Raw genomic sequence first — 20,797 nt, 5'->3', positions numbered from 1 at the left:
GCCCAGCTAATTTTTTTATTTTTAATAGAGATAAGTTTCACTATATTGGCAAGGCTGGTCTCGAACTCCTGACCTCAAGCAATCCACCCACCTTGGCCTCCCAAAGTGCTGGGATTACAGGCATGAGCCACTGCGCCTGGCCAATAGTTTAAATGTCCAATAATGGCTGGTTAAATCAATTATGGCACGTTTGTGCAAGGGAACACTAGAGCCACAAAAAAGAATGTTGAAGATTTTTCTTTTTTTTTTTTTTTTTGAGATGGAGTCTCACACTGTTGCCCAGGCTGGAGCGCAATGGCATGATTTCGGCTCACTGCAACCTCTGCCTCCCAGGTTCACCCGATTCTCCTGCCTCAGCCTCCTGAGTAGCTGGAACTACAGGTGCACGCCACCATGCCTGGCTAATTTTTTGTATTTTTAGTAGAGATGGGCTTTCACCATGTTGGCCAGACTGGTCTCGAACTCCTGAGCTCATGATTCGCCTGCCTCGGCCTCCCAAAGTGCTGGGATTACAGGCCTGAGCCACCGCGCCCGGCCCAGAATGTCGAAGATTTTTGTTAACACATGGCACAGAACAGTTGTATAATATGGTACATTTGAAAAAGGAGGAGAAAACAAGTAATTGGTTATATATGTACATTGAATATACCTGGAAGCCTGTAAAAGAAATTGAGAAGCAAAACTGGATAGATGGGGCAGGAGTGAGAATAAGACTTTTTAGTGTATATCCTTTTATGTTTTTTGAATTTTGACTTATTACCAATTCAAAAGGATTTAAAAATGAATTAAGAGAAGAATGACACCATCATTTAATGTGCTGTCTCAGTATCTTACACAGTACAAGACACCAGAGAAAGAGTGAATGGTGTAACAACATTCACTATGTTCCCCAGCATAAAGGCTAGACCTGCATCACTAGGGATTTGTCATCCAGGTGAGTGTGCTCATCACAGGCTCAACATTGATATTCACATTGGTTCTAGGATCAAGCTTCTACTCCAGATAGCGAGTTTCTTGCTGAAAACATCTACACCATGCCGGAAGCTCCTACTTTGGGAATATTCCTCCCCCATTGGTGGAGGGTGGTCTTCATCCCAGTCCACAGAATCCTCATCCGTCAGCACAACAATGTGGCACTCTCGCTCTCCTTTCTTGGCACAGCCCACCATGATGGGCAAGATCAGCTCTTCGAGGTAGTGATCAAACTGCTTATGAGCACCGTCATTAGACAGTTCATGGAGTAAAGCACCTGCAGAGAGAAAATGTAGGTGAACATGCTTTCTGCCTAAATGCACATATTACTGGAGTGAAAAAGACTGTGAGGGAATGGCTGTTACCATTGATGAGGTTCAGAGAAGTGGCACATTTAAAGGCAAAGAGATGGTTTCCTGCTCCAAGGTGATAATTAAGCTTTGTTAAGGTATGTCTCCTATTCTACCACTCTTCAATTTACTCATGTTTAATACTCCTTGAGCATTCTGATCAATTGAGGTTTTGTTGGACTTACAAGGTCAGACCATAAATGTTAATTCTATAAGAGATGAAATCATCATTTGGGGGCGATTCTTTGTAGTACCTCTTCTGAAGATGGTTTGGATCCCGATTTCATGGAGTTAGAGTACCATAATAGAGGAATAATCTGAATTTTGGTGACACCAAAGGACTTACTCTAAATGTGTAATACACTCAGTAAAGAAATCACATGTACAGGGGCTTTGATGCAACATGCAGGGAAATGTATCATGAAATTCAGAGAATAGTTATTTAAATAATTTTGGGAAGCCCAGGTAATAAGAGCATGGAGTTTGCAGTCAGACAATCTGAGTTCTAATCCTAGCCTTAATGCCTAGAGCTCCGAATAAGCTAATTTCTTAAATGAGGTTATCACCCATCTTTCAGGATTGTTATAAGATTTAAGCAAGTCCATATCTATAAAGCACTTAGCAAACACTAAGTTAATAATAATAGGCCAGGCTCAGTGGCTCACGCCTGTAACCTTGGCACTTTGGGAGGCCGAGGTGGCAGATCACTTGAGGTCAGGAGTTCGAGACCAGGCTGGCCAACATGATGAAACCGTATCTCTACTAAAAATACAAAAATTACCCGGGCATGGTGGCATGCGCCTGTTAATCCCAGCTGCTCTGGCAGGAGAATTACTTGAATCCAGGAGGCGGAGGCTGCAGTGAGCTGAGATTGTGCCACTGCACTCCAGCCTGGGCGACAGAGCGAGACTCTTGTCTCCAAAACAAAACAATAATAATAGCCAGGCGTGGTGGCATGTACCTGTAGTCCCAGCTACTCAGGAGACTGAGGTGGGAGGACTGCTTGAGGCCAGAAGTTTGAGACCAGCCTGAACAACATAGTAGCAAGACCCCATCTCAAACTAAAAAAAAAAAAAAAAAAAAGGCAATATCATGATCAGGAGAACCTGGCCAATTTGTGCTGTTTGACTTTATTAGTGAACTGTTCCTCATGTTGGACAATCAGTATCCTTGTTTGTTAGAGTCCAGACACCAAAGTCCCAAGAGGGAAGCAGTCAGCTTGGTCTCCCAATGGTCAGGCTCCATTTAGAAACTACTATCTGTTTTCCTTTGTCTACTCCAGTTCCTCACAGTGCTCTGAACTAAGAGAGGAAAAGGGTTAGTTAGTATCACATCTCTGCCTCTGCAGAAGATTTTCAACCTACACTTGAAACTCCTTCTGTTTAGTAATAGAAAATATCAGCTGGGCTTGGTGACTCACGCCTGTAATCCCAGCACTTTGGGAGGCTGAGGGCGGGGGGATCACCTGAGGTCAGGAGTTCAAAACCAGCCCGGCCAACACGGCAAAACCCTATCTCTACTAAAAATACAAAAATTAGCCAGATGTGGTGGCAGGTATGTGTAATCCCAGCTACTCAGGAGGCTGAGGCAGGGAGAATCCCTTGAACCCAGGAGGCAGAGGTTGCGGTGAGCCGAGATCGCGCCACTGCACTCCAGCCTGAGCGACAGAGCGAGACTGTGTCTCAAAAAAAAAAAAAAAATCAGTGACTTCCAAGAAAACTCAAAGTTCAGCTGCTCCTGTACTTACTCAGATCTTGACATCGGATAGTGTTGAAGTCAAAATTAATGCATAGATAATCACATGTATCTCTAAGATCTGGGATAGAGATGCCATCAGGACAATTGATGATACCGGTTTTGTAATAATCCTGTAAATAGATTAGGAAGAAAAAATGTAGGCAGAGAACAAGATGAAAAATTACTTCTTCATCCCTGTGCATTCCTGGTTCTGCTAAAGCAATGAGCTACTGGAATTATCACCAAACTGGATGATTCATTAGATGGCAAAACAGCTCCTGGCTATCTTGACTTGTGTAACCAGAACTTGGTAACTGATAGAGCTCACACACAAAAAAGCAAGGACTTAAAAGTTACAGGAATAGAAAACAAAGCGAGAAAGGAAACAACTGGAAACCAGAGACCCTGAAGTCAGTAACAGAGTTGATGGAACTCTCAAGGCTATTGATCACACATGCCCCAGGGGAAGAGAATGTAACAAAAAAGGCTACCACACACCAGCACTGTGCGAAATACAGTTGCACTGATGCCTTCAGCAATCTCATACTCTCCCTTCTCATTGGGCCGAGTGAAGTTGTACTCTCTTCCTGGTCCAAACATCCTGAAAGATATCCAGGCAATAGTGTTATCTTCTCCATCATAATTCTTCACAGATGAGACTTCTCCCTTCTCCACCTCATTCTGGAAGACTATCCCACTCTCTCATAGTATAAATTAAAAACACAGCACTGGAACCCAATGCCTACAAGACAACTCAAGTCTTCGGAAGCTCCCTTCAGACAGGAAAAAAAGGCAATTGTTTTAAGCATTTGTGTACAAAGAAGAATGAAGGATCAAGTCCACAAAGTTCATCTGTAGTGAGTTTCTTTGGCAGTAAATGCAGTAAACAGCAACTGCAGAGGTGGGCCTTGGAAAATATCTGTGTTGAGATGGTGGCCTTTCATGCCCTCCCCAGTGCCCAAGAACCTGCTTTTCTATACTGATAGCTCAGAAAGACAGCATCTAGGCTCCTTTTTATTCCTGTCCCTCATCTGTCAATACTGACCTATCTAATATGCCATTCATCAATATTTCTGAGCTTTACTTTTCAACATCTCATCTTCTGTTAGATGCAGCTATGTTAATGCTTTCCTGGTATGTCTTAATAGTGGAGCTCTGGGGGGAAAATGGCCTTACTCAATACAAAGAATAACTAATGATGGGATTTTCAGATCAAGTAGAAAAGGAGGGTAGTAGGTATTAGGCTTATCAGCAGTTTACTGCATTTCAGAGAGACAGGCTTGCTGTCAGCATGAGCTCATAAGTCATGAGGGTACAGGGAGAAGAGCTTTTCTTATTCGCCTCTCCCCATCCTTCCTCCCTGTCAGATCCCTTGCAGTCTTCTGTGTATGAGCTGTGGAATGGTTAGATAACACAAAGGATAGGGCAGGCAGCTGCTATCTTCAACCAGCCTAAGATTTGACTTCCCAATCAAATGGGGGTTCACTGCCATTTCCTTCCTTAAACTGCTGGGAACTGTTGCTGTTCAGCTGTTCACAACTGTTGTCCTCCAGCCTGAACTGGCTGCTTTTCAAAGGTCTGAAAATGATTCCATTTCGGCCGGGTGTGGTGGCTCATGCCTGTAATCTCAGCACTTTGGGAGCCAAGGTGGGCGGATCACGAAGTCAGGAGATCGAGACCATCCTGGCTAGCATGGTAAAACCCTGTCTCTACTTAAAAAAAAAAAATACAAAAAATTAGCCGGGCGTGGTGGTGGGCGCCTGTAGTCCCAGCTATGCGGGAGGCTGAGGCAGGAGAATGGCGTGAACCCGGGAGGCAGAGCTTGCAGTGAGCTGAGATCGCGCCACCGCACTCCAGCCTGGGCGACAGAGCGAGACTCTGTCTCAAAAATAAATAAATAAATAAATAAATAAATGAAAAGAAAATGATTCCATTTCACATGCTTCCCAAATAACTGTACCACACATAAGAATTCCATCTTGATAAAAGTAGCCTCCAAAGAATGCAGATGTTTTTCTGGAATGCTCAGGTTGAATGAAGTCTAGCTCAGAGAGCTTTGAATAAAAATAGTGAACATATTGTAACTATAATCCCCCCATTTATTATCAGTTGGACTTCAGCTCAGAGTTATTTATTTAGTAGTGGCATGGATCTGCATTAATCCATTCTCTTTCTCTTAGCTTCTCCCCTTGTGACTAGTGGCCCACATCTGTAAGCTCACTTGCTAGGCTTACAAGTACTATATATAATCACAGGACAGGTAGCCACAGAACAGAACAAATCTAAATAACTTACAGAATTTATGACCTTGCCAATTCAGCTGAATGAACCATACAGATAAAGAACCAGACTCTCTTCTTCATGGGACGACCCATTCCAAGATTCAAAAAACCAGTGTCACCCAAGAATCTGTTACCCAGAAAACATTTGCCTTTCTTCTCTTGATCACTACTTTCAGAGGCAACATACCTAAAACAGCCAGCCTGCACTGAGAAGCACTTTTTTCAGGGGGTGGGAATGGTGGTAATACCCAAACTGAGAACAGGAAGTCAAGCCTGATAAAAAATAAGAGGGCCAGTCTGGAAAATGTTTTAATGTTCTCTTATCTTAATTCAGACGTTTAAGAAATACATAGACAGGTTTGGTTCTAATTAAAAAGTGGTTCACTGTGGCCAGGCACAGTGGCTCACGCCTTTAATCCCAGTACTTTTGAGAGGCTGAGGTGGGCGGATCATGAGGTCAGGAGTTCAAGACCAGCCTGACCAACATGGTGAAACCCTGTCTCTACTAAAAATACAAAAATTAGCCGAGTGTGGTGGCACACACCTGTAATCCCAGCTACTTGGGAGGCTGAGGCAGGAGAATTGCTTGAACCCGGGAGGTGGAGGTTGCAGTGAGCCGAGATTGCACCACTGCCCTCCATCCTTGGTGACAGAGACTCCGTCTCAAAAAAAAAAAAAAAAAAAAAGTGGTTCACTGTGAATTTATATGTTCAAATACACATATATTTGAATGGCTGGATTCTATTTAGCCTAGAATTCAATAAATTAGTGTGATCAATTCGAATTTCTAACTGTTTAAATTAATTCAAAGTCCTGAGGTTAGATCTCTAAACAAAATAAAATCTACTTCTAAGTAGAGGAAAATGATCAAAAGCCAAATCTACAAGTATAATATCATTATTATTACTATTTTTACTCTTATCCCAATTTGCTCTTCCTTAGGTTAAGGTCTATGGTTGGCCAGAAAGACAATCTCTTTACTCCTAGCCCAGGCTCTGAGACTCCTTCCTGGACAGTATTCCCCCTTAGTAGGCTATTTCCATTTCCTAAACTCTGACCCTAAAAATCTGGGGGCCAGAGATGGTTAAGAGGAGATAAATCTGAATGAAGCAGCACAGAGAATGGACCATGAAGAATAAAGAGGGTAATTACAAAACAAACAACAAAACAACTAGGTTTAAAGATTCCATTTCAAAAAACTTGAATAGTAATGGAAGCATTAGAAAATGACAGCATAGCATCTGTTGCCAAGCATAAAACTTGCAATAGATGGCAGGGAAATGCTTTTCAGTAAAATAGCTTTGTTCCTGTGCCATGCAGAACATTTGCCTAATACTGTTTTTTATTTTTTAAAAAAAGGAGCAAGATTTAGGTCTCACCTTACCCCTAGCATCTTTGACCTGTGAAACTCTGAAAACGTTACTTAGAGTGAATTTGTAGAGGAGCAGAGAATGAGATTTAGCAGGTTATTTTTTCATAGTTTCCAAATAGATTTTATTTCCTTTTGTGGGGCTCATTTTACTGTCCTGGCTTTGTAAATGAAATACTCTCCCTACCCCGAAATACCAACACGTATTAGGCTTTTACCAGCTTGCTCTCCCTTTCACAAATGTATGAGGGCAGAAAAATAAAAATACAATGCTTTTTTTTGAAAGGGAGTCTTGCTGTGTCACCCAGGCTGGAGTGCAATGGTGCGGTCTCAGCTCACTGCAACCTCCACCTTCTGGGTTCAGGCGATTCTCCTGCCTCAGCCTCCCAAGTAGCAGCTGGGATTATAGGTGCCCGCCACCACACCCAGCTAGTTTTTGTATTTTTAGTAGAGATGGGGTTTCACCATGTTGGCCAGGCTGGTCTCAAACTCCTGACCTCAGGTGATCTGCCTGCCTCGACCTCCCAAAGTGCTGGGATTACAGACGTGAGCTACCGCGCCCAACCTATACAGTGCTTTTTATTGTTATATCTAATGCAAGATAAACAGCAGGTATTTTTATTTATAGAGAACAGAATGAATTTGGAAGAAAATTATCATCAGTTACCTTCCCAGCATGGTATCCGGATGAGCAGTGAAAATCTGTGGATTCACAACAAAACGTGTGCCATCTACAAGAAGCGTCACTTTCTCTGGTGCTTGGGAATGGGAATTACTGCCAAAGCCCACACTACTGTTTCCAAATCTTTCTGGAGCAATAAAAGGTTCATGGTTCCGTTTATTCCCACTTTGGAAGCAAGAACCTTTGATGTCTTCACCAAGGGGCATTATGTGAGGGAACTGAAGATTTGCTGGCTGAGAGGCATAGTCAAGTGAGAGGTCTAAAAGAACATACAAAGAAACCAAAACAACTTGAGAGCAAAACCCTTGAGAGAAAAATAAACCCTGTCTTCTTTAAAACGACAAGTAAACAAACAAAAAAACCCCCAAATTTTAGGTGTTCATAGGCAAAAAAACCTCTCGCCTACAGCAAGTAAAAAGCAAGCAAACAAAAAAACTAGAGACTTATATTGGATCTCTTCCATGTACATGTGAGGGTTGGGGGAGGGAGAGGATGACGGCAGGATGCCCACACTTGAACATTATTTAAATTTTCTAAAGTAAACTACGTATATGGTTAAGAAAAACAGTAGAGAAGAATTTATGTGGAGGCCCCGCAGTCTCCCCTGCTATTCCCTATACCTTCCCTGGTGTTGGTTCAGAGGCAATCACTTTTTACTTGTTTTCACTTCTATTGCTAAATAATACTTTTATATTTCCCGCGTTTTATTTAAGGAACCTGCTACTAATATGTGCCAAAACTATTCATTTTCAAATTCTTCAAAATTGTTTTAAAATTTTATTTTTCAGAAGGGAAAATGATAGTCTTTAATTTTCCAATATATTATTTTTCCTAGAAATTCACAGTAAAAGGCATTTTCACTACGTACGGGAGAATCCTAACATCACCTACACTATTTTTTCAAAAACCAGGTCTTACTCTCAGCAGAAAAGTTCCAGTGCAAATGGCATTAGGATTCATTCATGAAATCTGTTTCTTAGTATCACCAAAAGCTGCTTTCTTTAAGCAATTTATTTAATTTTTCTTTCCTTCCTTTCCTTTTTTTTTTTTTTTTGAGATGGAGTCTCACACTGTCGCCCAGGCTGGAGTGCAGTGGCGCGATCTCGGCTCACTGCAAGCTCCGCCTCCCGGGTTCACGCCATTCTCCTGCCTCAGTCTCCCGAGCAGCTGGGACTACAGGCGCCCGCCACCACGCCCGGCTAATTTTTTGTATTTTTTAGTAGAGACAAGGTTTCATCGTGTTAGCCAGGATGGTCTCTATCTCCTGATCTCGTGATCTGCCCGCCTTGACCTCCCAGAGTGCTGGGATTACAGGCGTGAGCCACCGTGCCTGGCCAGTTAATTTATTTAATTTTTCTACCTGGTCCATCATCTATATAAGGAGGATAAATAATGTTCACTCCATATACCTCACAGGGCTGTTTCACTTATAAACTGAAATTAAGGATGTGAGAGCACTTAAAAATAGGCCGGGTGCAGTGGCTCACGCCTGTAGTCCCAGCACTTTGGGAAGCCAAGGTGGGCAGACCATCTGAGGTCAGGAGATCGAGACCACCCTGGCTAACACGGTGAAGCCCCATCTCTACTAAAAGTACAAAAAATTAGCCGGGCGTGGTGGCGGGTGCCTGTAGTCCCAGCTACTCAGGAGGCTGAGGCAGAAGAACGGTGTGAACCCGGGAGGCAGAGCTTGCAGTGAGCCGAGATCGCGCCACTGCACTCCAGCCTGGGCGACAGAGCGAGACTCTGTCTCAAAAAAAAAAAATTAGCCAGAAGTGGTGGTGGGTGCCTGTAATCCCAGCTATCGGGAGGCTGAGGCAGGAGAATCTCTGGAACCTGGGAGGTGGAGGTTGCAGTGAGCCAAGATTGCACCACTGCACTCCAGCCTAGGCAACAGAGCAAGACCCCGTCCCCCCAAAAAAAAAAAAAAAAATTATATATATATGTAAAATACTGCATGATACAAAACAGGCTTAAAACTAGATATATGAAATCTGGATGTATATAGAAGGAAATCAGAAGTATTTACAAAGGATTACCAGAGGGTTCTTTTAAATAGGCAGTCTCCTCAAGTGATCCGCCCACCTTGGCTCCCCAAAGTGTTGGGATTACAGGTGTGAGCCACCACACCCAGCCCTATTTTAATGTAAAAAAAGTTTTTTAATGAAAAATTCCAAACATAGGGAAGCACAAACTTAATATAATACATACGCCCCATCACCTATATTTGGCAAGATTTGTTAACATTTTTCTATCTTTTCTTCAAGCCCTTTTTGAAAAAAAAAAAAAGAAAAAAATGTTATCAATACAACTGAATTACTCCCACTCCTCTTGTTTATAAAATTTGTAAACAAATTCAGGAACATGATTAATGCCCATGACCTCTGGGAAATTAGTCTGATTTCCTACACTCAGACAACCAAATAAATTGTTGGGTAGAGGACACTTAGTTTTTTTCCCATTTGTTTGTAGATAAAAGGCAACAAAAATCTAGATCAAAAACCTATTTAGAGTTCACATCCCATAGCTTCTCATAAACTTTCAATGTGGTCTCATGTTTGCACACCAAAAGCTACGCTTCCAGGTAACCCACAGGCAATCACCAGGTAACCCACAGGCAACCCACTTTGATCACCAGGATAGGCTTTCACACTTGAGGTGCTGTTTATTAAAAATTAAATAGATACCTGGGCCGGGCGCGGTGGCTCACGCCTGTAGTCCCAGCACTTTCGAAGGCTGAGGCGGGCGAATCACGAGGTCAGGAGATCGAGACCATCCTGGCTAACACGGTGAAACCCTGTCTCTACTAAAAATACAAAAAATTAGCCGGGCGTGGTGGCGGGTGCCTGTAGTCCCAGCTACTTGGGAGGCTGAGGCAGGAGAATGGCGTGAACCCGGGAGGCGGAGCTTGCAGTGAGCCGAGATCGCACCACTGCACTCCAGCCTGGGCAACAGAGCGAGGCTCCGTCTCAAAAAAAAAAAAAAAAAAGAAATAGATACCAGAATTACTAATTCAGTTCTTTAGAATGCTTGATTTCTCTCCAGTAATGAAGCAATTAAAATGGGTTTATTCCGAAACCCAAAGAAGAAACCTCAGGTTCTATCCTGCTTAAATGGGCGAGTAGGAAAACAGACTCCTTGCACAAGTTCTCCCTAATGGTGTACTCTTCAGCGGCAGTCATATGCTTTTCTGTCAGTTAATACACATACAGAAATCATCTCAGCCCACTACCTCCTAGCAATGTGAACCTGAGCAAGTTACCTAAGCTTTCTAAGCCTCAGTTTCCTCATCTGTAAAACAAGGATAATAGTTGTAAGGACTAATCTGGAGTGGAGTCAGCAAATTTTCCATAAAGGGCCACAAAGTAAATATTTTAGGCTTGTGGTCAGTCTCTGCCACTACTGTAGCAGGAAGGCGGCCATACACAATATGGACATGATGGCTATTTCATTAAAATTTTATTTACAAAAACAGGTAGACAGATTTGACCAGTTTGCCACCCCTGATCTAAAGAATGTATGTAAAGTTCCTGGTACAGTGAATGCTCGATAAGTGGTAGTTGCTATTATTGGTGCTATTGTTTTAATTAAAAGTTAAAAAGAATCTCAGTTTATCAGGAGCTTTCACATCTATTAACTTGTTAATCTACTAGCCTTGTGAGGTGGGAAGAATTTTTTTTTTTTTTTGAGACAGAGTCTCCCTCTCTTGCCCAGGCTGGAGTGCAGTGGTGTCATCTTGGCTGACTGCAACCTCCGCCTACCAGGTTCAAGCGATTCTCGTGCCTCAGACTCCCAAGTAGCTGAGATTACAGGCATCTGCCACCACACCCGGCTAATTTTTGTATTTCTAGTAGAGATGGGGGTTTCGCCACACTGGCTAGGCAGGTCTTGAAGTCCTGACCTCAAGTGATCCACCTGCTTTGGCCTCCCAAAGTGCTAGGATTACAGGTGTGAGCCACCGTGCCGGGCCTAGGTAGAATATTAATAGCCTTGTTTTCTAGATTAAGAAAGTGAGGCTCGCGAGCCTTGGCAAAATGGTGAAACCCTGTCTCTACCAAAAATGTAAAAAGTTAGCTGGGCGTGGTGGTACCCACCTGTGGTCCCAGCGACTCACGAGGCTGAGGTGGGAGGATCACTTGAGCCTGGGAGGCAGAGCTGCAGTGAGCCAAGATCGCGCCACTGCACTCCAACCTGGGTGACAGAGTGAGTCCCCATCTCAAAAAATAAAAATAAAAACTAAAGAAAAGGAAAAGCAGGGCTCAGAAAGACTGAGGATCTCATCCATGGTTACAACTAAGAAGCAGCTGAGCTAGAAGTTGCATGTGTCTTCTGGCTCCAAACCTGTGGCTGTTCTTGTTTGTTTTAATGCCGTTATCACCATACTCGATGTGCTAGACTGATTAAATAAGTGCAGAGTCTCTGTGGTCAGCTTTACGTAATTGTGACGTGCAAGCTAAGCAATTAATTGGATAATTTATTTAGATTAAAAACATTCATGCCTTCTGGGTAGAGTGGATGCTCTGGTATTGGAAAGCCCCCCACATTAAGTCAAGAGCTAATCACTGTACCTTCATTCCTGGGACCTAGAGGATAAGTAAGATTATGAGGACCAGATGAAGCCAGGCTATTTGCTTCTTTTTCTTGGGCTGCAGCTGAAGTATCATCCACTAAGCAGCTGGCCTCCTGCCGCAATAACCTGTCACTGTCACTGCCACGGTGAACATTCATCCTTAGATTCTGAGTCCTGAACTGTCCGTTTGATCAGAGAGAAATCCTGGAACACAGGAATATGCATGATTTAGAACTCACCAAACAGATTTCTAAGGACTTCCATGGTATGAAAGCCAAACTAGAAAACTGACAGCTAGCATTCCTGTTCTCAGGAGAAATAAGCATCTTAAACATTTTTGATTTTTATATCGATAGGAATTGGACTGATTTAAATGGTCTTTATCAAATCACTAAGAATGCAGATAAACTTGTTACCAGGGAATAATTTTATCCATGAACAGACATCAAATTCACTGACTTTGGCCACATTCATGATCAATTCTATATTAAATGGTGGAACAATAATTTTGTGGTATTCATATTACAGAGACATAGGGTAGCAGAGAGTCCAACTTTTCAACTAAAGAAAACCTATGTTTTTTCAAAATTGACACATACACTCTTGCAACAATTAAGCACCAAGAAATTAAAAAACAATCACAGCCTTAAAGCCAGTGTGAGAATCATCTGAGATGAAGAAAAAAGCTAATTCTGATTGTAGAGCCCAAGTTCTCCTTTTTATCTCCCCGTTTCTCTCTTTCACTTTGTATGCCTTATGCTCAATCCTGAAACCCCACCTTAAAATCACACTGGCCATAAAGCTAATCACGTCATTCATCTCTCTCGAAAGCAGTGCAGAGTCCCCATGAACAACACACACTATGTGACTGCCACGTGCAAGACCCCCAATGATCCGGCAGGATGGAGATGCCACAGCAGCCACACAAGGGGCTTCATAACTTTCTGCTGGTTAATCACGCCCTGCAACCCTTCCATCCTCGATGGCGGCTACTCAAAATATTCCTGAAGTTCACTCTACTTAGCACTTTCACAGTTTACACTGTACAAATTTCCACTGGCATTCTGGTGGAAGAATCATCTGAAATCACCAGCAATTTGTATGCATATGGATTACATGCTTAGTATTTTAGGAGACAGGAAGCTCACTAAGGGCAGTAATGCATTTTAATAGTCTGAATTTCCTGGCATACCAAGCATGTGGTAGGTACCAATAAACATCTATAAAAAATAAACATAATATCTGTAATGTAAATTTTGAATCCCTTCATAACATATATTAAAATATTTTTAGCATAAAATTGATCAATTTATGCCCTGATCCAAGTTTTCACTCAGATGAAATGTAAAAATGACCACTTTGATAAGATGGATAGAGGAACATGCCTGAAAATAAGTCATGCTAAAGAAGAGATACTTTCAGTTGATGAAATCTTTCTCAGACAATGGCTCTTATTAAGCAAATTGAAGGAATAAAGTGAATGTATTGATAGAAAACCTTCAATGTGACTGCAGCTTTTTTCACAATTATCCTTTCTTAAAAATAAAGTATCTATATTACAAAAATGCAGCCATTTAAAATTGATGTTTGGTGATTGGTAAAGTCAAACAGAACTACCAATGCCTTCAAGTTTGGCTCAGATGTTAAAATCAAGTCTACAGAATAAGATAAAGAACAAAGTCCATGGAACTGGGAAGAACATTACCAAAGACGGTCTGCTTCTTTCATCTTAACTGGTTTTGAACCATAATATTCCAATCTACTTACAGCTCCTCCAGCTGCTCAAGAACCAAGTTCAAACTTCTCTGTTGCACTCGAAAAGATCTCTTGAACCAACACACAATAAGCTTGACTGAGCCTGCTTCTTGAGAACTTGCATGGACTAGACTGTATAAGCCACTTAATTTAATCTTCATAATGTAAGAAAATCATTTTGGGCCAGGCGCGGTGGCTCACGCCTGTAATCCCAGTACTTTGGGAGGCTGAGGCGGGCGGATCACGAGGTCAGGAGATTGAGACCATCCTGGCTAACACGGTGAAACCCCGTCTCTACTAAAAATACAAAAAATTACCCAGGTGTGGTGGGGGGCGCCTGTAGTCCCAGCTACTCAGGAGGCTGAGGCAGGAGAATGGCGTGAACCTGGGAGGTGGAGGTTGCAGTGAGCAGAGATGGCGCCACTGCACTCCAGGCTGGGCGAAAGTGTGAAACTCCGTCTCAAAAAAAAAAAAAAAAAAAAAAAGAAGAAATCCTGAAGGATTTTCGGAGACAGGGTCTCTTACTCGTTGCCCAGGCTGGAGTGCAATGGCGCCATCTCAGCTCACTGCAACCTCTACCTCCTGGGTTCAAGCGACTCCCCTGCCTCAGCCTCCCAAGTAGCTGGGATTACAGGCACCCACCACCATGCCCGGCTAATTTTTGTATTTTTAGTAGACATGGGGTTTCACCATGTTGGCCAGGCTGGTCTCAAACTCCTGACCTCAGGTGATCCACCTGCCTCGGCCTCCTAAAGTGCTGGGATTACAGGTGTGCATGACCACGCCCAGCCCAGGATTAATGTTTAATGGCACATACTTTCAGATATCACCTAACCCAGCATTTCCCAAAGTCCCCTATAAACTCTATTTCCTCTAAAATCCCAGAATGATGGAACAAAAATCTCTTGACCTATGAAACCTAAGAAGCAAACTGACACCAAGTTCTTCAACAAACCAGAGCAGGCAGTTTAAATATAATAGTAAGGTTCTATTCCCCTTCCAGCATGGATGCTTCATTCAACCTTGAATGATATTTTCATTGTCTACCCTGTTTCACTTCTGTAGCCATCCCCCAAATGAATCTTCGTCCTCAGAACAGATTGAAGGCGGAAAAAAAAAGGAAAGAAAAAAGGGCAAGGTGCAGTGGCTCACACCTCTAGTCTCAGAACTTTGGGAGGCCAAGGCAGGAGGATCTCTTGAGCCTGAGAGTTCAAGACCAGCCTGGGTAACATAGTAAGACCTCACCTCTAAAAAAAAATTTAAAAATTAGCCAGACATGGTGGCGCATGCCTGTAGTCCCAGCTACTTGGGAAGCTGAGGCGGGAGGATGATTTAAGCCCAGGAGGTCGAGGCTGTAGTGAGCTGTGATTGTACCACTGCACTCCAGCCTGAGCAGCAGAGCAAGACCCTGTTCAAAAAAAAAAAAAAAAAAAAAAGAAAGAAAAAAAGAAGCAAAACACAGCCAGGTGCAGTGGCTCACGCCTGTCATCCCAGCACTTTGGGAGGCTGAGGCGGGCGGATCACCTGAGGTCAGGAGATCGAGACCATCCTGGCCAACATGGTGAAACCCCGTCTCTACTAAAAATACAAAAATTAGCTGGGTGTGGTGGTGTGCACCTGTAGTCCCAGCTACACGGGAGGCTGAGGCAGGAGAATCGCTTGAACCCAGGAGGCGGAGATTGCAGTGAGCTGAGACCACCCCAGCCCGGGTGACAGAGAGAGACTCCATCTCAAAAAAAAAAAAGAAACAAAACACTTCAACAACAATATAATTCTCTATTGCTGCAAAACCATTTTTTGGTCAACACGACTCTGAAGGTCACAGCAATGTGCAAGAACCAGAGATTCACCACCCTGTTATAGCTTAACAGTAACTGAAGAGACTGCTTTGGAAAAGCAGCAAGAGTTAAAGTATATATTAATAATGGAACCCAGAATATAGAGCTGTGAAGCAAAGAAACCAGCAAGCCAGTTCATGCTTCACTTCCATACATTCTGTGAAAGCATTTTATACACTCTGAGGAGCTATATATTTTAAGAGTATATATTTTATTATTTATTTCACAGGCCTCCCATGAAGGCCCATATTTTGTTAAATCTTGATTTTACTGACCTGGAACAGCAAAATAGTTTTATCACCATCATCTCCCCATCTTGGAAAATGTATATACAGTCTTTGATAGTGGAATTATCTCCATATATTCCTTGCACCTAAAAAAGAATGTACTGGTTTCTCTCTAGAACAATCATCTTGAGTGTGAATCCATAATAACCTATAGATAATAAATGTATATATTTTCTTATTTGCAATTTCTCCTAATCAATTATTTCTGAAGAAAACAAGATATTTACCTAGATCACCATTCCCTTAAATAAATTCAATATCCTACCATTGAACTACTTAGATTAAAAAAAAACAAGCCCTTCCAGTCTGTTCTTAAACGTGAAAACCACTTGGTCTAGTTCCATTGTGCTTTTTCTTTATGCATGCTAATGAGAACTGTTAATGTTTTCTATTAAGCAGGTTTTCTGTTTTGCTGCACATAATGCTCTCTGGTGACACCCAGAATTTCTGGGAACAGGTTAAAATGGGATGAAGTTTGGGGGAGGGGAAACAGAGGGGGATGGGGGAAAAATCTAAAATGTCTACAAGACCTCCTTCTAGGACTATTATGAACTCACAGTAAGAGGCTACCATATTCCAAAAGTACTGAGTCTCTACAAAAGATAAGAAATTAGCTGGGTGTGTGATGGTGTACACTTGTTGTCTCAGCTGCTCAGGAGGCTGGGGAAAGAGGATCACTTGAGCCTGGGAGGTCAAGGCTGTGGTAACCCATTATCATGCCATTGCACTCCAATCCATGACAGAGCAAGACCCAGTCTCTCTCATTCATTCATAAATAGAGTTTATACTGATATTTTCAGTTCAAATTTAATACTGGTTTTTCCTAACTCATTTTATATTAGTGTATCTTTTCCTTCACATTGAAATTCTTGGTTCATAGACTAGTTTCAGAATTATAATGTCAAATTACTAATAACAATAAACCTACTGAGTTTAGGTGTTTTGGTCAAGGGAGCAGTTCTTTTTGTCCTTAAAGCATATCCCACTAAGGATGTACAGTCAGCATGCTATATTCAAAAGTTACTGTATATTTTTTCTCTGTATGTTCTGTAAGGTAGGTTCATTTGTTTCTCTTTATATTCAATTATAGCATTTTTCCATCATTTTTAAAATGTATTTCCTGAATATGTAAAACATTTACATGGTTCCGAAGTTGAAGACTCAAAAAAGGAATGTTCAGAGAAGTCTCTGTCCTTCCCCTTTTCCCTCTCAATCTGTTCCTATTTATTCCCTACAGATAACCAGTTGTCTTAGTCCATTTGTGCTGCTATAAACAAAATGCCTGAGACTGGGTAATTCATAAAGAACAGAAATTTCTTTTCTCACAGTTCTGGAGGCTGAGAAATCCAAGCAAGATTAAGGTGCTGGCAAATCGGGTATCTGGTGAGGGCCTGTTCCTCAGAGATGATGGCATCTAGGCGTCCTCACATGATGGAAGGAGAAGGGCTAGCTAGGTTCCTTCAATTCCCTTTTATAAGGCCTAATCACCTCCTAAAGGCCTCCCCTCTTAATGGTATCACCTTGGGGGTTTAAGTTCCAACATAACAATTTTGAAAGGACATATACATTCAAACCATATCATTGTTTTTTGTTAGTTTGTTTATCTTTAATGTTTCTCTTTGCAGATACAAGCAAGTATGTGTGTACATATACATATATTCTTAACTCCTTTTTTCTCTTTTACAAAAGATAGAATACCATATTCTACCAAATAAAATACCATATTTTGTACCTTATTATGTTATTAACAGTATATCCTGGAAATCACTCCATGGGAGTTCATACAGATCTTCCTCATTCTTTATGATGTCTGCATAATACTCCACTGTGTAGCTATTAATATGCAGAGATTAGATACAGAAAAGGGAAAAAGGGCATTCCAGGCAAGATGAATGACAAATAACTGGCAGGAAAATAAGAATAAACAAGGCTTTATTACTATATGAAAGAGACAGAAAGTAAACCAAGATAGTAAGTATCTTAGTGGGCTGACAGCGAAGAAAAGGGTATTATCTAAGACACAGTCTTGCTTACCTTCAAAGAGCTTACAATCTAGTTGTTGAGATAATGTATTATTTAAGAGTTACATAATACAGAAACGATATTTTAGAATCAGAAGAGACCTCAGTGATCATATTGTCCAGTGGTTCTCAAATCCAGCTGATAATCAGAATTACTTAGAGGAACTCGTTAAAACATCTTCTTGGGCCCCATTCCCCAGAGATTCTTATTCAATAAGTCTTTAGTTGGGTCTGGAGAATCTGAACTTGTAACACGCTCCTCAAGTGATCTCCCACTGACTGGCGATGTTTGGCAACTACTGTTCTAGTATAATCTTTTCATTTCATGGATGAGAAGCTGAATCACAACAATATTCTTTTCCAAGAATGTTCTAGGAGATTACAATCTAGGGGTTGGGAGGCCTTTTTAATCAAGACCTAAAACCCAAAAGCGAAATGAGAAAGACAAATCTGACCACAAAACATTTAAAAACATTTGTATGGCAAAGGATCCTGTAAACAAAGACAACAGACTTGAAAAACTATATATGTAACAGACTACGAAGAGTTGTTATCATCATACTCCACAAGGGTTATGAAAATACATGAAACTAACACAACAGAAAAATGGCGAAGGATGGAAAGGGGGCAAATACCCAAAAGAGAGTTGGTGAAGCTATATTAATAGCCTACAAAATAGAATTTAAGGCAAAAAACTACACAAGCTTGGCAAGGCAGAAAATTCAAAGGATATCTGTGGACAGGACTATTTCTGCTCCTCATTTCTACCTTGGAAGAAAATCATAACGCGAAGAGAGAAGAAGGCATTACAATTCCACAGGAAAGCTCGTACTCCTCTGATTCCATTTCCCTTTTCCTTCCTTCTTCTCTACAAATCACAGGCCAAGCTAACAAGCTGACAGATAAAAGTACAATGACAGAGTGACAAGATTAGAATTGCTTGGATAAATTTTCCTGTCTCCTCTATTTGACACTCCTAACTTACTACCCTTAGTACTTTTTTGTCAATATAACTTACGTTGAAAGACAGCTTTTGTGCACATAAAAGGCTATATGAGTTACTTGGATTTACATTAAGACCTTAAGTTCAGTATATTAACAGTCTAAAGACCCTTAAAGAGTTTTTTTATAACTGTATCAGCCTAATTACCTAATTTAAAAATATTAATGTACTACATATAAAAAGATTTAAAGAACCATATAATAAAAACTCTTGTACCCACCTCCAGTTTAAATATAAAACATGAATCCCCTAAATTTGGCATTCCCATCAAACATCTTCACTACATTCAGTTTAATAGATGCTCTTTTCCTGTGTTAGCACTTCAAATGCCTACCAAGCAAATCCTTAAGTACTTAAAAAGTTCTGGTAGATGTTTAAAAAATTAAACTTGTAAGTATAGTATACATAAAAAGGTCCTAAATATTACAACACTTTTCAAACTTAGCAAAGTTTTCTAGCATTCTTAAACTAATAATCAAATCTAAACCGAATTACTCAAGAACATATCTTAAATGAGAATCACAAATTAATCTGCTGGATTCTTTCATATGTCAAATTACTGCAAACATTACATCCTAAGTCCAGATGGACTTAAACTTTATTGATTTAACACATATCATGCACTATATATTATTTAAGTACTTTATAAATATTATGTAATTTAATACTCAAAAAACTTTATGAGGTAGATGCCATTGCTACCCTCATGTTACACATAAGAAAACTGAAGGAAGAAGGAGGTTAAGGAAAGTTCCCGCAGTCACATAGCGAACAAGCAGTGGAGCCAGACTTCTGGCTTCATAGTCTATGCTGTTTGCCACCATGCAGTGCCACTGCTCCTTATAGGTATAATTCACTTCAACATTTCTATGTATGTTTTACAGGACTGGAAATATGATTTCAAGCTGAAGACCTGGGGCTAGGACATATAATCTTTCTGTGCTGATAATGGGCACATCTAGCACCTTTCCTCTTTAAATAATTGCTACGACAGAGCCTGTAAATCAAATACCTCCAGATGGGGGCTGATTTTACAGTCTGAGTTCAAATTAAGTTCTAATTATGAGGCTGGGTGCGGTGGCTCACGCCTGTAATCCCAACACTTTGGGAGGCTGAGGTGGTCAGATCACTTGAGGTCAGCAGTTCGAAACCAGCCTGACCAGCATGGCAGTTGGAGACCAGCCTGGCCAACATGGTGAAACCCTGTCTCTATTAAAAATACAAAAAAATTAGCTGGGTGTGGTGGGCACCTGTAGTTTTAACTACTCAGGAGGCCGAGGCAGGAGAATCACTGGAACCTGTGAGGTGGAGGTTGCACTGAGCTGAGATCATTCCACTGCACTCCAGCCTGGGCTACAGGCTCAGTCTCGGGGGGAAAAAAAGAGAGATCTAATTCTGCTGTAACTTCTTTCAACTTTATTACCTAAATACTGGTTAGATGGAATTCTATAATTTCCATGTGGGGTGCTTCCTCTTTCCATTGAACTTAACTAGTTAAGGTCATTCTAATGAAACCTTAAGGAGAACAATCCAAGGCACATAATAGTTCAAAGAAAGCTCACGACTCCTACAAAAAAGCTGGTCAACATATAATAGAATTTCCAGGGTAAGGTCTTCAATGTCCAGGATATTCCTCTACTTGGCTATTACCTAAAACTCTCTAAAGGAACAACTACACAGGCTGTAAAGAATAATTTAAAGACAAACTTCTAGGAAATCCAAGGGATATACTTTCAGTAATGACATTTTTTAAAGCAGTGCAATTAAAAAATTAAAAGTATATTAGTAAATACGGTTGACTATTTTATAGAAAAGAGCTAAGCATTTATATAGCAAGAAAAGAGTTGAAGGCTTTAGAGGACAGACCCACAAATCAGTACTGTAGTAACAGAGCTAACATGTAGAAAATTCATGTTATAAACAATCCACAAATC

General features: G+C 41.1%; 1 protein-coding gene across 2 annotated transcripts in view; it reads right to left on the bottom strand.

The window, feature by feature from the left end:
* KCTD20 (potassium channel tetramerization domain containing 20) overlaps window positions 1–20,797 on the bottom strand; it is a 46,271-nt gene that overhangs the window by 8,553 nt on the left and 16,921 nt on the right. Inside the window, exons 2-7 of one of the 2 annotated variants that reach the window (XM_030795670.1) lie at window positions 15,828–15,925; window positions 11,958–12,163; window positions 7,378–7,651; window positions 3,558–3,660; window positions 3,070–3,190; window positions 1,052–1,249 (exon numbers count right to left, since the gene is read on the bottom strand). In XM_030795670.1, the coding sequence (XP_030651530.1) occupies window positions 1,052–1,249; window positions 3,070–3,190; window positions 3,558–3,660; window positions 7,378–7,651; window positions 11,958–12,117 (856 nt within the window). In that variant the 5' untranslated portion in view covers window positions 12,118–12,163; window positions 15,828–15,925. The remainder of the gene's footprint in view (window positions 1–1,051; window positions 1,250–3,069; window positions 3,191–3,557; window positions 3,661–7,377; window positions 7,652–11,957; window positions 12,164–15,827; window positions 15,926–20,797) is intronic. The other variant, XM_003276896.3, reaches the window with a different exon arrangement.

The sequence above is a fragment of the Nomascus leucogenys genome, chromosome 17, assembly GCF_006542625.1.
Source record: "Nomascus leucogenys isolate Asia chromosome 17, Asia_NLE_v1, whole genome shotgun sequence".
Lineage (NCBI taxonomy): Eukaryota > Metazoa > Chordata > Mammalia > Primates > Hylobatidae > Nomascus > Nomascus leucogenys.
This window is presented reverse-complemented; position numbering and strand designations above follow the sequence as displayed.